At 58.2% G+C, this 22,031-nt stretch overlaps 2 protein-coding genes and 1 non-coding gene across 14 annotated transcripts; 1 reads left to right on the plus strand and 2 right to left on the minus strand.

Moving 5' to 3' along the window:
* The first annotated feature begins 144 nt into the window (after positions 1–144).
* On the plus strand, positions 145–6,998 carry REEP6 (receptor accessory protein 6). 3 transcript variants are annotated; one of them, XM_061423379.1, is made up of 6 exons: positions 1,796–1,834; positions 2,926–2,962; positions 3,675–3,768; positions 3,859–3,997; positions 4,133–4,301; positions 4,826–6,998. In XM_061423379.1, the coding sequence occupies exons 1-6, from the start codon at positions 1,826–1,828 to the stop codon at positions 4,864–4,866; spliced, it is 489 nt and encodes a 162-aa protein (XP_061279363.1). In that variant the 5' UTR covers positions 1,796–1,825; the 3' UTR covers positions 4,867–6,998. The 3 variants fall into 3 exon arrangements, with proteins under 3 accessions (XP_061279362.1, XP_061279361.1, XP_061279363.1); XM_061423378.1 differs by lacking the exons at positions 1,796–1,834; positions 2,926–2,962 and adding an exon at positions 145–540; XM_061423377.1 differs by lacking the exon at positions 2,926–2,962 and having other exon boundaries at positions 1,693–1,834.
* Positions 6,999–8,705: 1,707 nt separating this feature from the next.
* TRNAG-UCC (transfer RNA glycine (anticodon UCC)) lies at positions 8,706–8,778 on the minus strand. Its single transcript has one exon. It is a non-coding gene; the product is annotated as a tRNA-Gly (tRNA).
* A 2,484-nt stretch (positions 8,779–11,262) lies between these two features.
* Positions 11,263–19,699, minus strand: ADAMTSL5 (ADAMTS like 5). 10 transcript variants are annotated; one of them, XM_061423367.1, is made up of 13 exons: positions 19,592–19,699; positions 18,437–18,757; positions 17,971–18,169; positions 17,772–17,863; positions 17,479–17,539; positions 17,226–17,334; positions 15,770–15,897; positions 15,347–15,458; positions 14,929–15,015; positions 14,639–14,802; positions 14,241–14,430; positions 14,096–14,167; positions 11,263–13,748 (listed from the first exon to the last, which is right to left on the minus strand). In XM_061423367.1, exons 2-13 carry the CDS (start codon positions 18,490–18,492, stop codon positions 13,447–13,449), a joined length of 1,572 nt encoding a protein of 523 aa, XP_061279351.1. In that variant the 5' UTR covers positions 18,493–18,757; positions 19,592–19,699; the 3' UTR covers positions 11,263–13,446. The 10 variants fall into 10 exon arrangements, with proteins under 10 accessions (XP_061279351.1, XP_061279352.1, XP_061279349.1 ...); XM_061423368.1 differs by having other exon boundaries at positions 14,639–15,015; positions 17,971–18,043; XM_061423365.1 differs by having other exon boundaries at positions 14,639–15,015; positions 17,971–18,118.
* Between the last annotated feature and the right edge of the window lie 2,332 nt (positions 19,700–22,031).

Raw genomic sequence — 22,031 nt, forward strand, 5'->3', positions numbered from 1 at the left:
CGCCCACCAGCTCCGCCTCCCCAGCACTCTTCTCTCCGCCCCAGCTCCACCCACAACCGCTCAGCCAATAATCCCCCGGCCATGACCCCGCCCCTCCAATCAGCTACGTCCCCCTCCCGCTCAGCCAATCGGTGTCCTCAGTCACCGTGCCCCGCCCCCTTCCTCCAAAGTCGCGGCTGCGGCTGCCGCGGCCCTCCAGAGGGCAATGCGGCGGAGGAGACGGGGCAGGCCCCACCTCCTTTGTCCGCCCTGCCCTCCCATTGGCCAGAGCGGAGGGCAGGAGGCGGAAACCAGCCCGGGGGCGGAGACCCGTCCGGGAGTTGAGCGGTGCGGTTCGCGCCGAAGGAAGGCGGCGCGCAAGCAGTCTAGCCGGTGCGCGGGGAGACGGTCGAGTTCAAGCTGCCAGTCCCGGGCGCCCAAGTGCCATGGACGGCCTGCGCCAGCGCTTCGAGCGCTTTCTGGAACAGAGGAATTTGGCCACCGAAGCGCTAGGGGCACTCGAAGCCAAGACAGGTGTCGACAAGCGGTACTTGGCCACGGGTGAGCCGTCGAGGGCAGCGCTTGGGAGTGCCGCCCATTTTGCCGACAGGCACAGTGAAGCCCTGGGCTATCGGGGCCTCGGACCTCTCCCTTCCTGCCGCCCCTGCTGCGGGTTCCAACTCAGGCGGCGGGGCGCTCCCACAGACCAGCGAGGAGACCGAGATCCTGGGGAGGGGTCGTGGACCAGGACCTTGGTTCTGGCCGCAGTCTCTTCTCGACCCCGCCGTGCGACCTCAGTCGAGGACCAACCCCCTCTTGGCCCTGCAGCCGTCCTTTGCCCCCTCCTCCCTCCTGGCCCTGGGTGCCCTCCAGGCAGAAGTCCGGTTCTTCCGGTTGTTCTTCTGGTCCCGGGGGAGGAGAGGGCAGGTAGGTAGCAATGCCCTGCCAGTCTCGCCACCCTCTTCCCAGATGGACTGTAGCCTGGAAGCAAGTGTAGAGATCTTCCCGTTTTCCCAGGGGATGCTCCAGACCAGGAGGGGAAGCGTCACTCCCACCTCCCCTCCCGAGGTTTTCCTGCTAGAATCACCCCACCCCAAGCTCTACCCCTTGGCCTGCCCTCTCACTCTGCCCTACCCTGAGCTGGATTGTTTGACTGCTGCGGTGGGCTTGCAGAAACGTTGGCTGGGGCCCATGGAGAGGGAGTCCAGTCACCCCTGATTGTCACTTCCATTCCAGTCCCTCCCCTGCCTTTCCTCCTCAGTGACCTTGGGTGGCCTCTGCCATTCTCTGAAACTGTCCAGTCCCTTTAAGTACCGCCCCTATTTTTTGGTGCTTCTGACCCAACCCCCTTCTGCCACCTCTTCCAAGAAGCCCGCCTAGAATGAGTCTCGGGACAGTTAGTTCGGACACTGGGGTGCGGCTCTGGGTGAGGACGTGCCAATGTGTTTTAAGCACCTGTGTACAGATCCTGAGAGTCTGCTTTCCTCCTGTTTCCCCATCAGCTGGGGGATTGTAATGCCAGGCAGCCCAAGGAAGAATCCAAACCTGTCCCTCCAGGTTGCTGGTGCCCAACCCGTGTCCGGTCAGCCAGGGACCTCCCCTGGGAGCAAGCCCTTTATCCCCTGCCTGGCTTTCCACATCCCTGTCACCAGTGGGTGGGGAATTTAGGTCATAGAGCACTGGGGAGGGGCCTGTTGGGAGAGGCCTGTTGAGGAGTCTGGGGGTCACAGGGCAGAAAAACGGCCCAGAGCAGTAGGGGCTGCATGGGAGGCTGCCCCTGCAATCTGCCCTGTCTGGAGCACCCCCCCACTCCATCTGCTGCTGATCTCGGGGATCACCCCCGCCCATGCCCCAGGTCATCTTCCTGTTGCTGAGGCTGCAGAAATCCGGATTGAGGGAAGGGGGGCCCTGGGAGAGCTACTGCTCCCCAACTAGCAATCTCCAGGGAAGGAGTGCCACTCCCCAACCCCCTTTCCCAGATGTAGAAACCCTCAGGCCCCACTTGCCTGAGATTGTCTAAACCCTCCTCCCCTCCCAGCTACCAGAGGAGGAAACCCAGAGGAAGCAGTGAGCAGGCTGCCTCGGGCCAGCCAGGGATTCCTCCATTCCTCTCCTGACGCCAGACCCCAGGGATAAAGGCTAACACAGGTGGGGGGGGGAGGGGGAAGGGAACTCTGCCCTCTGGTCCACTGGTGGCCTCTGTTTCTCTCTGCAGATAACAGCCTGGAGGTGGGGGAGGGGTTGTAAGTGCTCCCAGAAATCAGAGGCTCCCCAAGTGACCTAGTGTGAGCCTCACCCCCACCGCCCCACCCTCCGCCCGCCAGCTTCTGTTTCATCCTGGCTGTTGAATGAGATAGAACAGGGGGAGGATAGAGCCCTGCATACAAGAGCTTAATAAATGCAACAGCAACCATTCTGATTTCAGAGTGGCTAACACTTGTGGTTCCCACCCCCCGCCCCACAATGTCCTCTGAACCCTCATTGCTCGGAGTGTGTTTGGACCACCATAGGGGCTCATTGTGTAGGGAGGGGTCCCCTCTTCTATCTTATTTAGTTACCCCCACACCAACCCTCAGAGACTGGGCCACTACTGCCCCATTGACAGATGGGGAAACTGAGGCTCCAAGCAAGAGACACTCACTAGGGGTCTCATAGTGGGTGAGAGTTCTCCATCTGAGGGACTCTGAATGATGCTTTGCATCCTGCCACGAAGACAAAGGCTCTCATGGGGGGGGGCGTCCTGTTGCCCCCCAGGGACACTGGACAGTATCTGGGGACATCGGGTGGTCACGACTCGGGGTGCTCCTACCATCAAGCAGCGGGGGCAAGGATGCTTCTCCCTGCCCCACAGTGCCCAAGATCCCCCAGGAGTCAGCAGTAGCAAGGGGAAGAGACCCTTGACTAAGATCAAAGTTACAAACTCTGTTGCCTTTCTCCGCTCTCCAGGAATCAAGTATTAACAACAGAATGGCCTCATTTTCAGGTTCTTCTCCCATTGTTATTTTTGTTTAATTGCTTAGTCGTGTCTCAGTCTTTGTGACCCCATGGACTGTAGCCCACCATGCTGCTCTGTCCATGGGATTTCCCAAGCAAGAATACTGGAGTGGGTTCCTATTGACCCAAGGATCAAACCCATGTCTCTTACATATGCATTGTCAGATGGGTTCTTTATCACCTGCGCCACCTGGGAAGCCTCTTCTCCCACTGAGAGTAGAAAGTGTTAGTCGCTTAGTCCTGTCTAACTCTGCAACCCCATGGACTGTAACCCACCAGGCTCCTCTATCCATAGAATTCCTTGGTGACTCAGAGGATAAAGAATCTGTCTTCTCCCATGACTTCTATTCAAAATCTAGCCCCTTCGGCTCAGCCACTCCTATAGGGCCTGGAGTGAGATAGTTACAATTGCAGAGATCCCATATTCATTCAATAAACACTGGGCAGGTACTTGGTACAGACCAATCCTGAGGTGCCCACCTGCCCTTGGTGAGCTGGCAGTCCTGTGGGGGAGATGGACATATTAGGGTATTACAGACACAAGAGTCAGGGTTCAGAGCCATGATGGGGGTACCCAGGTGCTACAGGGGCTGTGAGGCTTCTAGGAGGAGAGATGGTGCAGGGTGCATGGGCCAGGCCCAGGGGACGCTGGGGTCAAGGCTCAGCAGGCGAAGCCCACGCCTACCGCCTTCTGTCTGCAGGAGCCGCCACTCTGCTAAGCCTGTATCTTCTGTTCGGGTACGGGGCTCCTCTGCTGTGCAGTCTCATCGGCTTTGCATACCCCGCATATGCTTCGTGAGTGCCTGCTGGGGCAGGGCTGGGGGCGGGGTGTGGCGCGCCGAGGCACTCTCTGGGCAGCCTCTGACCCTGCCATGCCTCTCCCAGGATCAAAGCTATCGAGAGCCCAAGCAAAGAGGACGACACTGTGTGGCTCACATACTGGGTGGTGTACGGCCTGTTCGGGCTAGCCGAATTCTTCAGCGATCTACTCCTGTCCTGGTTCCCTTTCTACTACGCGGGCAAGGTTGGTACCACCCGGGAAACACCACTCTATCTTGGGAGCGGGTACCCAAAGGGGTGTCTGATGGGGGAGGCCAGGCCCATCCCTAAGGGTGTCTGATGGAGGAGGCCTAGTGTGACTCCTGACCTCTGCCTATAGTGCGCCTTCCTGTTGTTCTGCATGGCTCCCGGCCCCTGGAACGGAGCTCATATGCTGTACCATCGCATCATACGTCCTCTGTTTCTAAAGCATCACGAGGCCGTGGACAGCATCGTGAGCGACATCAGCGGGCGGGCCCTGGACGTGGCAGCCGGAATGACGAAGGACGGTGCGTGCATGCAGGGCGAGTGGTGTCCATATGTCTGATCTCTGTCTCCTGGCTTCCCCTGCCCCACTCAACTTCACTCCTGCCTCCTGTCCTCCTGACTCTGACTGGCCTCCATCTGGCATCCCTGCTGCCTCTGACGAGCACTCCTCCTCCCCATCTCACTGTCCGCCTCTCTCTCCCATGCTCTCGGGAACCAGTCCTGCAGGCCTTGGCCCGCAGCCGGGCTCTCATCACCCCGGCAGCCACAGCAGTGGGCCCCTCACTGCCCTCGGAGTCGACTGTATGTAAGCACCCACCCCTGGAAGGGGGGCGTCCTAGACGTGTGTGAGCGCACATGCATGTGTGTGAGTGCCTGCACCTGCCTCTATCCCAGCCAGGGCTGGCTGCCGGTCCCTCAGGTGGGCCGCATGCTGGTCGTCAGTGGCCTGAGCTCAGGTATTACTGACTGAGCATGGCCTCCGGGCCCTTGGGCTCTCAGCACAGGCAGACCCACCTCACTTACCCCTGGCGTGCTCTCTCCACAGCAGGGAAAGTAAGCGTGAACCAGCTTCAGAAGGCCAAGTAAAGCCCCCAGCCAGCCCGAACGCAGACACGCCGGACCGTGAGACGGAGGATGTGCCACAGCACAAGTCGTCTGCGCAGTCCTCCACTGACTCACCAGCAGAGCCCACCACCAGCCCCTCGCTCCCTGCCAAGTCCGTCCTCAGGAGTTCTACCAGCCTGGGCCAAGCCCAGCCTCAGGCCGTGGCTGCCACCACGGCTGCCAGCACGCAGCTGCCTGGCAAGCCCCGGGGTGGGCTCCGATCTCGAGCCAACTCTTCCAGCCAGCCCCAGGCCCCCGGGCAGCAGCGCGCCCGGCCCTCTACCACTTCCTCAGGCCCTTCCCAGGGGCCCTCGGGCCCCACACATCGGCCCAGCACCACCTCCAGCCAGGGCCCCGCCCTCGGGCAGTCTCCCAGTGGCACCACCACCCCCACGCAGCCCCCCAACAATACACCCAATGGGCTGGATGCCTCCGCCCCCAAGTCCAGCAGACGGCACCAGAAACGGCCCACGACAAAGGCCACCAGCAGCACCTCGGTGCCAGAGCTCCCTGCTTCCTGCCAGCCTGAGTCCTCCCCAGAGTACAGCTCAGAGTGCACCACCGAGGTCACCTACAGCTGGCCTGACTACAGACACAGGCTCCGCTGCCTGCAGCACTGCTGGCGGATGAAGCACCTGGCCTGCTAGGGAGGGCTCAGTAAAGCTCTCTGGACCAGCCTCATCTCCCCTGTCTGTCCTCTGGCTCTGGGGAGGGGCTTCCTGGGGGCGGGTGCTGGGCCAGCCCCACTTTATAGATGAGAAGACCAAGGCTCAGAATGGAGGTCTCACCAAGTGGCCGAGATGGACTCAGAGCCCATGTCCTTAAGCTTTCTCTCTCCCCTTCTTCAGGAGCTCTCAGGCCTGTTCACCACAATCCCCTTCTTTTTTGGCCACATCAGGCAGCATGGGGGATCTTTGTTCCCTAACCAGGAATTGAACCCATGCTCCCTGCAGTGGAAGCCAAGGAAGCCCCCTTCTTTGAAAACTCTTCCAGAGGAGCCAGCTAAAAGCAAAGTCCCACCTCACAAGAATCTGAGTTCAAGCTCTTTATTTGGGAGGGAACCCAGGAGGAGCCTATAGAAAGAGATCAAAGTAGGAGGAGAAAGAGGCTGAGAAGGCAGGGGTGGCTAAACCCAGCACATCTGCTGGCACCTGGCGCTCTGTCCCCTGTTGAAAGCACACCTGAGATTTTTCTTGCCCAGGATCCACCACCCTGCTGGTCACTGGGGAAGTAGTGGCCATTCACTCCAGCCAGCGCCCCTTGCAGGCACCTCTGCAGTAGGGCCAGGCGTGCAGTTGTTCAGTGGCTAGTGAAGTGAAAATGGCTTAGTCATGTCCAACTCTTTGTGACCCCCATGGACTGTAGCCTGCCAGGCTCCTCTGTCCATGGAATTCTCTAGGACAGTATACTGAAGTGGGTAGCCATTCCCTTCTCCAGGGGATCTTCCCAATCCAGGGACTGAACCCAGGTCTCCCCACACTGCAGTTGGATTCTTTACCATCTGAGCCACCAGGGAAGCCCTGTTCAGTGACTAAGTTGTGTCCAACTCTTTGTGACCCCATGGACTGCAGCATATAAGGCTTCCCTGTCCTTCACCATCTCCTGGAGTTTGCTCAAACTCGTCCATTGAGTCAGTGATGCTGTCTAATCATCTCTTCCTCTGATGCCCCCTTCTCCTCCTGCCTTCAATCTTCCCCAGCATCAGGGTCTTTTCCAGTGAGTCAGCTCTTTGCATCAGGTGGCCAAAGTATTGGAGCTTCAGCATCAGTTTTTCCAATGAATATTCGGGTTGATTTCCTTTAGAAATGACTGGTTGGATCTTCTTGCAGTCCAAGGGACTCAATAGTCTGCAGCACCACAATTGTGAAAGCATCCATTTTTTGGCGCTCAACCTTCTTTACGGTCCAACTCTCACATCCGTACATGACTACTGGGAAAACCATAGCTTTGACTGTATAGACCTTTGCTGGCAAAGTGATGTCTACTTTTTAATATACTGTCTAGTTTTATCGTGGGTTTCCTTCTAAGGAGCAAGCATCTTTTAATATCATGGCTGCAGCCACCATCCGCAGTGATTTTGGAGCCCAGGAAAATAAAATTTGTCAGTGATTCCACTTTTTCCTCTTCTATTTGCCATGAAATGATGGGACCAGATGCCACCAGGCGACCTTCACCAGAGAGGCCGGGAGGCTGGCCGTGGATGTCCGCCTGGCCTCCTAGGAAATTGGGGGGCAGGAGCTGGGTAAGCAGGGACAGGACCTCCTACAACCTGCATTTGGTTTCCTCTGTGAGGCCAGCACCACCCTGATCATAAAAACAGGCAGAGACAGGACAGGTAAGGAAGGTGATGTGCCTGCCTGTCGTGTGGATATAGGTGCAAAAACATATGAGCAAAAACTAGCAAATCCAATCCAACAAGAGAGAAAGCCAGGACACCCTCCCTCTCCCACTTGTTAAAGTTCACATTTCCTGGAAGCACAGCCTGAGTCGGAAGGTAGGAGGTGAGGGGAGCTGAGTGAGGCAGTGGCCTCAGGGGAGCCCCTGGAGCAGATATTGTCTCCTTTTCATGAAAACTGTCTGTGATGGACAAGCCACAACCAGCTGGGGACAGACTGGGCCTATAAGATGGGAGAGGGATGATGTGTCCCGGGATTGCAAGGGGCTTCCCTGGTGATCTCCCACAAGGCGGCTGCAGCCACAGCTGGAAGGACCATGGTGTCCATCACAGTCTGCCCCTCACTAGAGCTCTGCGCACCCCTGATTCTGGTAGGTCACACTTCTGGTGCAAGAGGAGGTTTAGGAGGAGAAACCAGGGACCCCAATAGGGCGGTGGCTCCAGGAGCAGCTCAGTGGTTCCCAACTGGGGATGTTCCTGTCCCGGGGCCATTGGGCCATGTCTGGAGATATTTGTTTGGCCATGCTGCAAGGCTTGTGGGATCTCAGTTCCCCGACCAGGGATGAAACCTGCCCCCTTGGCAGTAGATTTGTCTTTGGATGACAGCAGGTATCTCCCTGGAGATGCCCTCGAAGTTACAGCCCCCTTCTTGGGAGTGGGCTGGAGTCAGTGACCAACTGCTGTGGGGGCACAAAACATGGGCCCCTGGGCTCCTGGTGGGGTTGATTCAAGGTGGGGTACCTGCTTCAGGGGCTCCCCTGAAACCACCACATCGCTCAGCTTCCCCCACCCCCCACCTTCTGATTCAGGCTGTGCTTCCAAGGACCTGAACTTGAATGGCTGGGAGAGGGAGGGTGTTCTGGTTTTCTCTAACTGATACACCGCCAAGGAAGTTCCCTGCAATCCCGGGACACATCCTCCCTCTTCCCCCTTGTCGGCCCAGTCTGCCTCCAGCTGGTGGTAGCTTCTCCACCACAGACAGTTTTCACGAAAATGAGGCAGTTCTGCACAGCCCCCAACCGGGCAGCCCTGAGTCCTCATCCTTGAGAACTCCAGCAAGGCAGGAGGAGGAGGTACTGCACGAGTGCCGCCAGTGAGCAGTAGGTCCATTTCATTCAGTCAACCTCTCAGCAAACACTGAACACCTACTGTACGCCCGGCCTTGCTCCAGGAGCCTAGGATAGATTAACGACCCAGAGAAACTAAAACCCCTGCTCCTGAGAATTTGGGGAGGTCACAGTTGACAGGATAGATGCATAACAAGTCAGAAAGAGAAGAGTGTCATGGGAGAATATGCAGTGAGGAGCTAGGGGGCTGAGGGCAGGAGCTGGAAGCGTTGGAAAAATGCCTCTCTATGGCAGTGATTTTGTGTGTGTGTGTGTGTGTGTGTGTGTATGGCCATGCAATGCAGCATGTGGGAGCTTAGTTCCCTGACCAGGGATTGAACCTGTGCCCCCTGCAGTGGAAGCGCAGAGTCTTCACCACTGGACCATCAGAGAAGTCCCTGGAAGTGACTTTTGAGTAGAGACATGAAGAAAGTGAGGGCATAAGTTTTATGAACAGGGTGGCGGGACTGGGCCAGGCACGGGGGGTGTGCAAAGGCCCTGAGGTAGGACCATGCCTGGCAGGTTAGAGGGAGAGCAGAGAGACCCATGTGCCTGGAACCGCAAGTGCCAGGGCAAGACAGGAAGTGGGTCTGGCAGGGGGGCCATGCAGGTCCCTGGAAGGTGTGGTGAGGACTTTGGCTTTTACTAGAGGGTGTTGGATTTGTTGGGAGGAAGGGATGAAGGCTAATTATTAATGAACCCCCCACCCTACTGAGAAGTCCATGTTGGCTCTAGGGTTGCGGATCTTATCATCTGCTTATCACTGGCCCAGGTGTTTGATGTTGGTGGTGTGGCCTGGGTCTGGGGCAGGAGACAGGGCCTTGGCTCACTCTGCACCTGGCCTTGCCCTGCCCCCCGTGCCCCTTGAAGTTTGTCTCTGGGCCTTGCCTCTGCCACCACCCATTAGCTCATCTGGGAGTACAGGTGAACGGATACACACACCTGTCTCCCAGGTGGAAGCACTGATATTTATTTAGCTCTTCAGACTTGTTTTTAATTTAAATGTACGGAAAAGTGTAACCAGCAACTTGGGGGCAAATAACAGGACCAGCCCCACCCAGTCACTTCCCACCCAGGGAGCCCCCACCCTGCCTTGGTCCCCTCTGTCATTGAAGGTCACTTGCATCATGTCCATGATATCTTCTGTCCCCTCCTGTCTGACTCGGACTCACCCCGCTGCTGCGGAAGTGACCTGGGTGTCATTCTTTGTCATTGGAGAGGAGAGCATGTCATTTTGCAGGAAGGCCAGAGAATGATCTGGTCCCCTGCTGATGGGCATTAGAGTTGTTTCCAGTCCGGGCTATTGCGACAACAGCTGCTCAGAACATTCTAGAAGCAGCCTTTGGTGAGTGGAGCTAGCGACTCTCTTATCTGTCAGAGACTGCAGGGTGTGGGGTGAACTTCTGAGTCTCAGGGGCTGCTGCCACCAATTACCACAAGTGAGGCAGCTTGGGACAACCAGAATTCTCCCTTTCACCATCTGGAGGCTGGAAGTCCAAGATCAAGGTGTCACTGGCCTGTGCTCCCTCTGGATGCCCCAGCAGAGGGTCTTTCCTCCCTCTTCCAGCTTCTGGGAGTCCCCAGGCATCCCTGGGCTTGTGGCCACCTCCCTCGGATCTCTGCCACTGTCTTCACATGGGTATCTTCTCTTTCTGTGCCTCCTCAAGGTGCTTGGTCATTGGATTTAGGCTTCACCCAGGTACTCCTTTGAGACCCTCAATTACATTGCAAAGACCCTTTCCCCAAAGGTCCTGTTCACAGATGCTAGAGGGTAGGACACGAACATGATAATTCAACTTTGTACACGAGCATTACTTCAACTATAGCAGAAACAGCCAAACTGTTTACCCAGGTGGTCATACCATCCTAACCCCCATGCCCTCGACTAACCCTCTGGGTGTGAGACAGTTCGGGGGTTTGGGGCAGCCCCTCAACTGGATATGTGTTCTCCTGTGGGCCAGCCAGATGGTACAGGGTCAGTGAGAGAGAAGCTCAGCCAACAGAGGGGTGATCTCTGCAGAGAATTCAAAACAGTAAGAAAAGCATCGAACCCGGCTCCCCACAGCTGGCATGCTGCAAGACTGCTGAATACAATCTTTTGTGGGGAGGATGAATTAGCTGTTGTGATTACTACAGTTTTAACAGGAACGCAAGTTCCAAACTTCCTGTTTCCATTCTTTGTGTGCTCAGTCGTGTCCAACTCTTTGTGGCTCTCTGAACTGTAACCCACCAGGCTCCTCTGCTCATGGAATTTTTTCAGGCAAGAATACTGGGGTGCGGTGCCATTTCCTTCTCCAGCGGATCTTCCCAACCCAGGGATAGAACCTGCATCTCTTAAGTCTCCTGCATTTGCAGGCAGATTCTTTACCATTAGCACCACCTGGGAAGCCCTGTCATAGCTCCTTATTTATCTCAAATCTGCTAGATGAAGTCCAGCTGGCTCCAATATTAACCTCAAAATATTTCTAGGAAGTTGAAGTCCCAAGAACTTAGCTTTAAGTTACACAGAACCAAAGACCAAGGAGTTGTTATTGTTTAGTCATTAAGTCGTGTCTGACTGTGACCCCTTGCACTGTAGCCCGCCCAGCTCCTCTGTCCCTGGGATTTCCCAGGCAAGAATACTGGAGTGGGTTGTCATTTCCTTCTCCAGTTTTCATCCTTTAATAAACATTGCCTCCTGCAGGAAGTCCATTTGAAGAATTCCCAGGGCGGGAGGCTTGAGTGGACTCAGTTGTGCATGCCTCCCTGGAGAGGGAGTTTCCGTCTGTAATCACCTGCGGTCCCTCCGGGCAGCGATCCAGTGGCTAACCCAAGTGGACAGTCAATAATAAACCCGAGGATGGTAAAGACACAAAGAAACAGATCTTGAGTCACTCATTTCCTTTGTTGCATGTAACCACCTGGCCTTTTTATTCATGTTTAAAAAGAAAGTGTCAAAGCGGTGTGGAACTTTTGCTGGGCAAGTGCTAATGCTAGTTTGGACCTCAACTACGTTGCTGAATTCTAGTATCTAAAATTGCAATGTGTTCTGTCTTTAAATGGCTCCATCGATCCCTGGTTACATGGTCGTTTCCGGAAACAATGTTGCCGCCTGAAGGAGCGGCTGCTGGAAGTCGCGGCTGGTGGGGTCACAGGCCATGCTGTCTGATAGTGAACCCCGCACTGGCGTCTTTCTCCCCCCACCCCCAATCCACCCCGGGGCAGGCGCCTCGCCCTGGCCAACCGGTCCAGATAGCTGGTGAGTAGATGGCAGCGCTACTCCACAAAGCTCCGGGGCGGAGGAAGCCGGAGACTCAACTTCCCCGATCCATCCCCGCACTGTAGTGAGGCAGAGGGGCCCATCTGGGCCTTTCGGGGTCCCTTGGGGACTGCAGGTAACACCCGGAGCGCGGAATCCCTTCTTCCCCGTCCTGCCACCAGGGGGCGCGCGGGCCACACGCCTCCCTCCAGAGCTGCGACCAGCTCGGCCTCGCGGGAGGGGGCGGTCCTGAGATCCTCCGGCTTCATCACTTTTTGCAGAAGACTGGGCCAGGCCTGGGCTGCCCCAGGCGCTGCTGGTCCCAGGCGTACAGTAGGCGCTCAATAAATAGTCTTTGGAGGAACGCACGAGTGAACCAAAGGGGTAGGGCAGGAGTCCCGAAGGGTGTGCTTCCCATGGTCAGGGCTGAGTGGGGCTGAAAGAGTACTCACAGATGGGGAAACTGAGGCCCAGAGAGCTGCAGGGCTTGACCGGAGTCACCCACAAGGTCAAGGGTTGAGTCCACTGAGACCTGCATGTCCTGCACCCCTTGCACACTCCCACCATCCTGCAGCCCAGAGGAAAACAACCACAGACAGTACAGATGAGCAGGTTGTCTCAAATGATTTCATGAGCCACCCCACTCAGGGTGGAGAGGCAGAAGGAGAGGTTTGCTGGTACCCCGCAGACACTTCCAATCCACATGACCTAGGCCTACCCTCCTGGCTCTAGAAGCTATGAGGAGACCACATCCAGAACACCAGGACAGGGCACAGGCTGAAGGTGGGGCACTGACCTACCTACTCTGCTGGAGGGGTCCCCCCCTCGAAATGGCCTGAGATGAATGTGTGGCCCCAAGGGGCATGGGGATGGGGTTGGGACCTAAGAAACCCCCACCTTCCCATATCATCTATTTCCTGTCATCACAATGCTCCCAGGATCAGTCATGCTGGAGAGAGTTGGAGGCTGGACCAGGAGGAAGGACAAAGGGCACATGATCACATGTGCACACGGGGGTTGGTGGGGGGGGTGGGGGTGAGCAGGGAGCATGACTGTGGATCTCATTACCAGCGCATTCCAAAGTGTCTGCGGCCAAGTGTGTGTAATTGGGCTTGTTTTTTGTTTTTTGTTTTTTTTTAAACAGCTCTTGTAAAAATTAAATAGGAATAAAAAAGGGATGAACAGCAGGGTTGCCTGGAGGAAAGCCCACCCCACCCTCAAACTGCTGAAGCTGTTAAGATTATCTGTGAACTTCCTGGTGGCAAGGGCAAAAGGGGACATTGGTATGTTACAGTGCCTGGGTAGGCATGTTTTCTGGGGGTCATGCCTGTTTGTGACAGTGTCTCTGAAAATGTGAGAGTACATGTGTAAGTAGCAGCGTGAAAGGAGAGAGTGTCGGGGGTTAAACAGTGATGAACTTTCTGGTAGGCAGGACAAGAGGGAAAACCATTACAACATCTCTTTAGGCATGTTTTCCTGGGACCAGGCTTGTGTGTGACAATGTCTCTGAGCACATGAGTGTGAAGCAAGGGGAATGAAAGCAGACACAAAGTCTCTGAGTGTAGAACAGCTATGGGTTTCCTGGCAGCCAAGGTGAGAGAGGAAACCAGAATTAAAAGTCTGTTCAGTGAGTCCCCACCCGTGTGGGCCTGCTGGTGAGAGCGGCTCTGAATGTAGAGGTGTCTGAGTGTGATGATGGGAGAGTCATAGAGCTGCAGGTGGAAGACAAACAGTGCCTAGCTCCCTGGAAACTATGGCAAGAGGAGACATATGCTGACTTTAAGACTAGTCACCCATGTGTGGCCAAGGTCTAGTCCGGGGGCTCAGAGAGGGCAGTGCCGGGCAGCCAGGCGCACTCGGCTGTCCTCGGCAGGGCTCCAGAGCCGAGCATAGCCAGCATGGGGGAGCAGCAGCCGGTCCTGGGTGCCATCAGGGCTGATGAGGCGCCGCGCAGCCAGCAGGTAGTCCCGATGGAGGGCCAGCGGGGGGCAAGGGCAGCGGCTTGGCGCCCACACGTACTCCAGGGCCCGCAGTGGAGAGCGATTCTTGTAGATGAGCTGCACACGCACCTCATAGCGAGTCTCCTGAGCCTGGCGGACGCGGCCCAGCACACGGGCCCGGAACACTGTGGGTGGGACCATGCTGAGCCCTGCTGGACAGGGTCTGGGTCCCAACCATGCACCCATTGCAAGACGACAGAACTGGGGGTCAGGTGGGGCAATGGAGGCTCTTGGGGACTGTGGTCAGCTGTGGCCTGGGGTCAAGATCAGCTTAGGGATCAATGAGGGGTCAGGAGTCAGATTAGGGCAAAGGATCAGATCAGGGAGTCAAAATTAGGGTCACAACGGGTCAAGTTGTAGTCAGGTCAAGGAGTGAAGGGTAAAGTTGGACCAGAGTTACAGGTCAGCAAGACAGGGGTCAAGTTCAGGTCAATTGGGGGCCAGGTGAGGGATGGGGTCAGGGACCTCTCACCGAAGTCACTGCCGCAATAGTGGAGTAACCGGTGGGCACGACCGCGGGTGTCAGGGCAGGGTGGACAGGGCTCTGCAGGGGCAGTGCGGTCAGGGGTGCGGGCCTTGCCCCTGCTGGCCCCCCACCCAGGCTGTCCCCAGCTCACCTGGAGTGGGTATCGGGGTCCGTGGAGGGATGACAGTGGGGGACTCAAGGGGCTGAGGTTCTACCTCTCGAGGCTGAGGCTGCCGCGGGGACCAGCCCAAGACCTGAGCCTGCGCCTGGAAGGGGCCATAGCGCTCCCGAGGGAGCCAGAACTCGAATTCAATGCCTGGGTTGGGCTCCTGCAGGAGGACCTGGGGCGGAGGCGGGGCGGGGAGAGTGTTACACACTAGGGCACTGCCTCGGACCGGGGAGTGGCCGGCCACTCCCCGCCACGCACACTCTACCCTGCCTCCTCCCTCTGACCGGTAGTCCCCAGCCTTCCCCCTCTGACCCCTGCTCCCCTCCCAGATTCTTTGACCCCACCCCAACGCCCAGTTACCCTCTCAGGCCCGCCCCCACCTGCAAGAGCAGATCTTGGGAGGTGGGCCCGGCGGCGCGCAGCGTCTCCTCCGGCCCTGTGGCGCGGGTGTAGACCACGCGGGTGCCCGCTGCCTCGTAGGTCCCGGCCGGGCTGACCGCCCAGTTCCCGTTGAGCACGTAGCGCCCGTCGCCCTCCATCAGCGCTGCAAGGGAAGGGTCAGCCCGGGTTCCCTGGAAATGGCCTTGCCCATCTCCCCGACCCTGCCATCTCCCTCCCCGGGGGATTCGGGCGGCCAGCGGGGCGCCTCCTCCCTCGGAACCTGCGATACCCAGGTGGTTCCGGCTCCGGTGGGCGGCGCGGATGTGTCTGGCGCCCTCGGGGATCAGGGTCACGTTCCAGTACCCAGCGAAGGCACCTGGGCGGGAGGGAAGGAAGGTGTTGGGGAGCAGCTAGGGTGTATTTGAAGGCTGGTTTGAGGATTAAGTGAGATGCTGCGGTAAGGAGATTAGCCAAGGCTCTGGTCCTCCGAAGACCAGTACTGATCGATGGATTGGAGTTAACGATTATTACCACCTTTTAAGTGAGGCAGCAAAAGAGTTAAACCCACGTCTGTTCAGGGAAGGGCGGGATAATCTGGCAAAGACCAATCAGAATGACGAGGGGGGGGGGCTGGCCCGGAGACTGTCCAATCAGCGCGGACATCTTAAAGGGCTCTGGGAGAACTCGAGGACGGGGCAGACGGTCACCGGCGTCGCGGAACACGCGCTGCACGAAGAGGCACGAGTCGTTGGCGCCGCCGCAGCGGCCGCAGCGGTCTTCGCGGGCGTCGGAGCCCAGCAAACCGTCACAGCCGGCACTCTAAAGGGGTGGGGTGGACACGCGCGCCGTCAGACGGTCCCCGCCCGCCTAGGCCAACGAAGGGGCGGGACCCTGGAAGAGGGCCGAATCAAGACCTAAAAGGATGCAACCTTGGGGGCAGGTCCTCGTGGGAGGAGGCTGGGGATGGAGTCTAGTGATAGATGGGACAGGGGAGGGCGTGGACTTGATAAGGGGCGGGGCCTAGGGAAGAGAGCAGGACCAGGAACTAAATAAATGGGGTTTGGGGGCGAGGTATGGAGGGAAGAGGCGGGGTGGAGTTTAGGGGGCGGGGCGGGGCCTGGAATCCTCACAAGGCAGCGGCCAGCCACACAGAGATCTTGGGCGCCCGGACTGCAGGGGGTACCGTCCAGTACGCGACCGAAGCTGTGATAGAAGTCGTGCCCCACCGCTAGGCAGTTGAGGTCGCAGTGGTTGGGTGCTGGGGATGGGAGAAGTCGGTGGAATGTGGGGGGATTTATATTTGAATTCCAGCTCCCTCCTTGCCAGTCTTCCCCAGGCAGCCATTCCCTTGGGCATATGAGGCTCAGAGATTCAGCCAAAGCCACACATGGAGGCTGAGGCAGAGCATGGACTGGACCTTAGGCATTTCTGCTTCCCGTTCCCTGGGATTGTCCCAGACTCGTATACTGGGCCAGAATGTATTCATTCGTTCGTTCATTCATTCATTCATGTTAAGTCTTAATACTAGGGACCCATTATTAACGTCATCCGGAGAAGGAAATGGCAACCCACTCCAGTATTCTTGCCTGGAAAATTCCATGGACAGAGGAGCCTGGCGGGCTACAGTCCATGGAGTTGCAAAGAGTTGGACACGACTGAGCATGCACACACAATATTAACGTCATTACCTATTCTTCACTCATTCTTTCATATGTTCATTCCACAAACAGTCATCAAGCACATTTCCCAGACAATGTTCTAGGCTCTGGGTAGAGTGGTGGGCAGAACTTACTCAGCAGTTGGACCCTACACCCGGCAGGTGCTCAATAAAAAGTATTTGTTCAGTGCTGAGCCCTGCATATCCTGAATATGTTGCTGTCCCTCCTTGGGACTCTGTTTCCCCCTCTGCCTGGCAGCGGGGCACAATGGATACTCTGATCACACCCACAGGCTCACAGCCCTGATTCCTGCTCCCTCACCCCACCCCCGCTCAAACTCCCTCCATCTCCCAACTTCCTGAGGCTGGCTGGCAGACCCTGCTGGAATAGAGCCTAAGCTGGCCCTGGCGGGCCTCTGTGGGAGTGAGATCATGGCAAATTTCCTCCAATTCTTAGGGTGAAGGAAAAAAAAAAAAAAACATGAGTTGACGGTTGGAACTTTCTCCATTCCAGGATTTTCTTATCTGTGTCTACCCCCACCGTGGCGTCTGAAGCTGCCTGTTTCCCTTAAATCTGGAGGCACGCTGCCCTGGGCACACAGTTATATAACTCGCTATTTTCAGCTCAACAACATTTCCTGCTACTGGTATAAGTTTGAGAACTCTCGGCCTCTGGATACAACTCCCAGTAAATCCTCAGCTTGGTGTTCAACCCTATGCAGGATAGACCCTTCCTCCTCCTGCCCCTGCTTCACAACTCCACATGCTTTCTCTGCTTCACTTCACCAACTCCTACATATCCTTCAAAGCCCCAGCGCTAATGCCCCCTTCTTGCAACCCTCCAAGTTCCTCTTCCTTTTTAGAAGCCAACTTTTCCTGGCCAGTTTTGAGTTGTTCCCTCTGGACTAACAGGAGGCTGGGCTACTCACCACCATAGAAGGGCACCCACTGGTAGGTCTTCTGGGTGCCTAGGACAGGGTGGCCATTGTAGAGGGCACATTGGAGGTCTCGAAAGGGCATGGCCCCTGGAGGACAGTCCTGGGGACAGAGATGGGTGCAGCAGAGGCTGGGACAGCCCCAAGAGCACCTGGTATGGTGCTAAGCATATTTGGGGGCTTGAGCAGGGAAGCAGGAGGGCTTCTGGGAGAACTGAGTTTAAGAGATGGGTGGGGTAGAACATACGGGCTGCTGGCAGAGGCGGTACTCATGGGTGTCCCCCCAGCACAGCTCTTCCCTTGGAAGCCTATGAGGAGCAAGGGGGCCAGACTGTTGTCAGCACCTCTGGGAACCCCTTCCCCAAAATCAGCCTGCCCATCAGTCTACCCTTGCCAACCCCACCCACATTCCAGCTGGATCAGTGGGATTAAAAGTCACAGCATGTGTGGGCAGGCCAAGGGTGCGGCCAGGGGCTGGGCTGGGCTGGCAGGAGAGGAGGGGCAGGGACCCCCTCCCATTCTACTGGGCAGCCTCCTCACCGGATACATCTCCGGCTGCGCACTGAGAGCCCTCGCCCGCAAGAGCTGGAACAGCGACTCCAGGAACCCCATGGCGTCCACTCACCCGGACCCTACTTGGGGAGAGAGAGTCACAGTCAGCCTGGAGGGGAGGCTGGCTAACCCCATGCCGCAGCCAGGTCCCCATCCCTGCTGCCCCCGGGCCTGTGTCCCCTTTTACCTGAGCGTTGCCCCCCAAACCACAATTCAGGAAGGTCCACAGCAGGAGCAAGAGGTTCCAGAGGGAGCGGGGTCTAGGGGGGCAGAGGGTGCACGGCAGTGGGGGTGCCAGCAAGCCAGGGGTTGAACCCCAGCTCTGTCCCGACTGGCTGTGTGATTTCAGATAGTAACTCAACCTCTCTGAATTTCCCTTCTCATCTCTGAAAAATGAAGTCATAATACAGCCCACCTAATAGGAAAGTTTTAAGGGCTCCGTCAGATTAGGTGAGAAAAATGGGAGGCACAGAGCCTGGTATGGAGAAGGAAAATGTAAAAATTATTATTATTGGTTGTTTACTGTCATGATGCACACAGTAGGTGCTTATTTAGTGTCTCATCATGGAAGGAATCATTCATTCCAGGGATGTGCACGGGTCTCTCTAGGGTCCTAGGTCCTTCCCCACTCTCCCCACCATCTTTGCGCCTACCTTCTGGTATGGCAAGGGGCCAGGTGCTCCTCTTTCTCTGGCCTCAGTTTCCCCATCTGTGCAATGGGGACCAGCTGGGTTCTGTCCAGTATTCTATAAGACCTTGCAGAGGGTGTGGCTGGTGGGAGCTGGGGCTGGTGCCTGGCAGAGGCACCCCCTCACAGGCAGGCCTTCAGCCTCCAGGGTTCCCTCAGCTCCCAGATGTGGGACAGCAGGGAGCTCCTGGATGGGGTGAGGGGCAGGGAGGAGTGACCTGGCCCTGGTCCAGTGGGTGCCTCATGGCCTATGTGCGGAGAGTGTGGGATGGAGCCCCCAAGCCGCCTGCAAGAGGGAAAGGGGCCACCAGTAAGGATGATGGAGGGAAGAGGGAGGCAGCTGTGTGGGAGTAGGGGAGGGGGTGGCAGAGAGACTTTGCCTCCTTGGGTCTCAGTTTCCTCATTTGTCAGGGAAGGATGGAGTCACTTGTCATCCCCACCCTCCACGTGACCACAGCACTGGATGAGGAAGGGGGAGGGAAGCAGCCACCTAGTAAGTCCTTTCTCGGGCCAGGGCCATGGCACCCGGCAGCCAGCAGTGCCCAGAGGTCACACAGGACGTTGGAGGCCTGCAGCCTGGAGGTCCTGGCGCTGAGTGGGGGCAGGCCGGCTCACTAGACCCCCCGAGTCCCTGTTTCTCTGGTTATCCGATTCTCCTGGCTCAGAAACACTGAGGAACTGGGTGGGTGGGGGGCAACCCCGGGGTGGGACCCCGTCTGATCAGAGCCGTGTGACTCGCTGCATCTCTAAACGCCAGCCCTGGCTGGCTTAGGCAGCAGGAAAAAGACCCGGCTGGGGAGCAGACGGAGGGAAGGGGGCTGGCCCTTCTGACAACTGCTCCCTATTTAGCACTGGCTTGTTGCGGTGGGGGGTGTCTAGGTGATGCAACATGAGGGGCCAGAAGGACCACCGTTCCCACTCTCCAGGGTTCCCTACCCGAGGAGCCGCACGGTGGGTACAATCTCAGGGCGGCCACGCCTCCGGGCCTCAGTTTCCCCAGGAGGAAGTGGGGATGGGCTTCCTCCCACCCTATGGATGGTTGCCTCACCCCTCAACCCCAGCTTTGGGTTGGGGAGAAGACGCTGGCCGCGATAGTGGGGGGATAGAAAGAGGGACTTACCGGCTACGCAGAGCCCAGGCGGCTCGTCCTGGCTCCCCGGGCGGCCCCTGGGCGAGCGGAAGCGGCGGGGCCCGTGCGGAGGGGCGGGGGGAGCCGGGCTCGGCCCCTCCCACCCGGCCTCCCAGGGCGCGCCCCGGCCGGGGTCCGGAGGGGCGGTGGCGCCGTGCGCCCCCGCGCGGCCGTAGCGCGCCTGGGCACGGATCTGCGGCAGGGGACTGCCCTGCACGAGCGGCGCCCCGCCCCCCGCCCCGGGACTGCGGCCTGGTGTCCGACCGTCCGGGTCCCGGTGACCTTGGGAAGCCCAGGGAAGGGGAGCCACGCGGGAACTGACCCCCACCTCGGGGCTGCTATTCCGGGCGCAGCGCTCAGGGCCAGGGAATGTGCGCACACCGAGAGCGCCCTGCTGTGGCTCCTGGAGGGTGCTGCCCTGTCTCCACCGACGCCCAGATCGCGTCGCCCCGAAGGTTCCTTTTCGCGGCCACTACCCCTCCCCAAATCACTCTCCCTACCCCTCCCTCAAGGTCACTCGGGGTTGCGGTTGCGGGGTTCCCGCCCCAGGTCCCGACCACCCCCAGCGCAGGGCCCCAGAGCACTGGGGAGAAGCTCGGCCCCAGGGGCCGGGCGTGGGGGGCGGAGAGCCCCTTCCCAGCCTGGCGCATTCCCGGGCGCTGCTGTCACCAGAGGACGCGCCCCACCCCGCCTCCCGCCCTCTTTGCACGGCCTCGGGCGGCGAGCCGTGGCTTCGACGCTAGCCCTGGTTGAGGAGGTCCCCTTCTCATGTGGCTGCGGCCGCGCCCTCCTCGACCTCAGGTTCCCCAGCCAAGCAATGGGGCCCGCCGGGACCTGTCTCCACCGCGATATTTTGTGCCGACCGGCAAGGACAGGGTTACCCCAGGGCTCCCCACCATCCCACCCTTTCCTGGTTTAGCATCTGCGTACCCTTCATCTCCCGCCCTGACAGGGACGCCGCAGGCGCCCTCCACTCACCCCCTCCCCCTGGCTCCTCCCCGTCGCCCCGGGATGCCCCCTGGAGAGCGGCTTGAGGATACTGGGTCACCAAGTGGGCGAAGGGAGGACGGCCCTTCTTCTTCATGGGCTCGGCCCGGGCTCAGCTTGAGTGCCGCCTTCTCCGGGGAGCCCGCTGTGGGGTCTCCCAGCCCAGACCACAGGGAGGGCGCATTGCAGGTCCCGCTCTGTTCTCCAGCCTGGAGCAGCTCAAAACAGGGCTGTCCAATGCCATTTATTTGTCCAGAACTTATTGAGCACTTACTGTGTGCCACTGAGGGCTTCCTGCGTGGTTCAGCGGTAAAGAATCTGCCTGCAATACAGGAGACTCTGGTTGGATCCCTGGGTTGGGAAGATTCCCTGGAGGAGGGCATGGCGAACCCACTCTAGTATTCTTGGCTGGAGAATCCCATTGACAGAAGAGTCTGGAGGGCTACAGTCCATGGAGTCAACAAGAGTCAGACATGACTGAAGACTGATCACACACATGTGCTGCTGCACCTGGAAACAACCCCACCAATTAGGCTAGTGAGGTAGGCATCCCCTAGAAGGGTGTAAGGCCACCTTCTGACCTAGAGGCTCTGAAAAAATAGCCCAAGCTCCCTGCAGATGGGGTTGGGGGTCAAGAAGGCCCTTCCCTAGAAGGTGATTGCCACAGGGAGGTGGCAGAAGGGCACCTGGAACAGCATATGCAAAGGTCCTGAGTCTGGAATAGAGAATAAGATACCATAGGGAAGTTGGTGTGGTTGGAACAAATAGCCAGGGTTGGGGTGGAGGTGTGGTCAGAGAGGGGTTAGGGTTAGGGGGGTGGCAGCCATGGGAGGTGGGGGGCGCTCTGGTTTGGGAACACCTGTCTCTGGCATTCTGGGGGCAGGAGGGGGCTCCAGAAAGCAGTGGGGAGGCAACGGCAGGCATGGTGGGGACAAGGGCTGGGGTGGGGGAAGGGACAGCACTGGATGGTTCCCAGCAGTCTGGGAGTAGTCTGCAGGCTGTGTGACAGATCCCAGGAGGACTGGATGGGAGGAGGCAGGCAGGAGCCTGGCATGAGCAGCCAGGGAGGGGCCCTCTTCCCTGAGGGATGGGGGTGGCAAGTTCAGAGGTCAGCTGGGGATGGATCTAGGCATAAGGCACGGAGAGGCTGGGAGTCCAGGGGCCACATCTGGCCAGAGATGGACATGTGGGCATCCACTGCACACAGTGGTGGTGAGAGTGGTGGATGAGGTCATGGGGTGTGTGTGTGGACAGAACAAAGACTGGGGTCCCCTGAGGTCTTCAGAGAATGGGCGTCTAGGAGGCGGGAGTAACCTGTGTGAGTGAGCTAAGGATGGAGCTGGACCAGTGGCTGGTGGATCAGCATCGATGGAGGCAGTGACCTTGACAAGGCTGAGCCTGGTGGGTCAGGGCTCGAGAGGGTGGCAGGAGGAGGGGGGTGGTG

Source organism: Bos javanicus, chromosome 7 (assembly GCF_032452875.1).
Source record: "Bos javanicus breed banteng chromosome 7, ARS-OSU_banteng_1.0, whole genome shotgun sequence".
NCBI lineage: Eukaryota > Metazoa > Chordata > Mammalia > Artiodactyla > Bovidae > Bos > Bos javanicus.

Coding starts and splice junctions, on each gene's coding strand:
- REEP6 (XM_061423377.1), top strand. CDS start 1,743: ATGGGAGGCTGCCCCTGCAATCTGCCCTGTCTGGAGCACCCCCCCACT. Junction 3,769..3,858: donor GCATACCCCGCATATGCTTC/GTGAGTGCCTGC, acceptor TGCCTCTCCCAG/GATCAAAGCTATCGAGAGCC. Junction 3,998..4,132: donor CTTTCTACTACGCGGGCAAG/GTTGGTACCACC, acceptor CTCTGCCTATAG/TGCGCCTTCCTGTTGTTCTG.
- ADAMTSL5 (XM_061423363.1), bottom strand. CDS start 18,492: ATGGGGAAACTGAGGCCAGAGAAAGAGGAGCACCTGGCCCCTTGCCAT. Junction 18,170..18,436: donor GCCCCTTGCCATACCAGAAG/GTAGGCGCAAAG, acceptor TTCATTTTTCAG/AGATGAGAAGGGAAATTCAG. Junction 17,540..17,771: donor CGCAGCCGGAGATGTATCCG/GTGAGGAGGCTG, acceptor TGCTCCTCATAG/GCTTCCAAGGGAAGAGCTGT.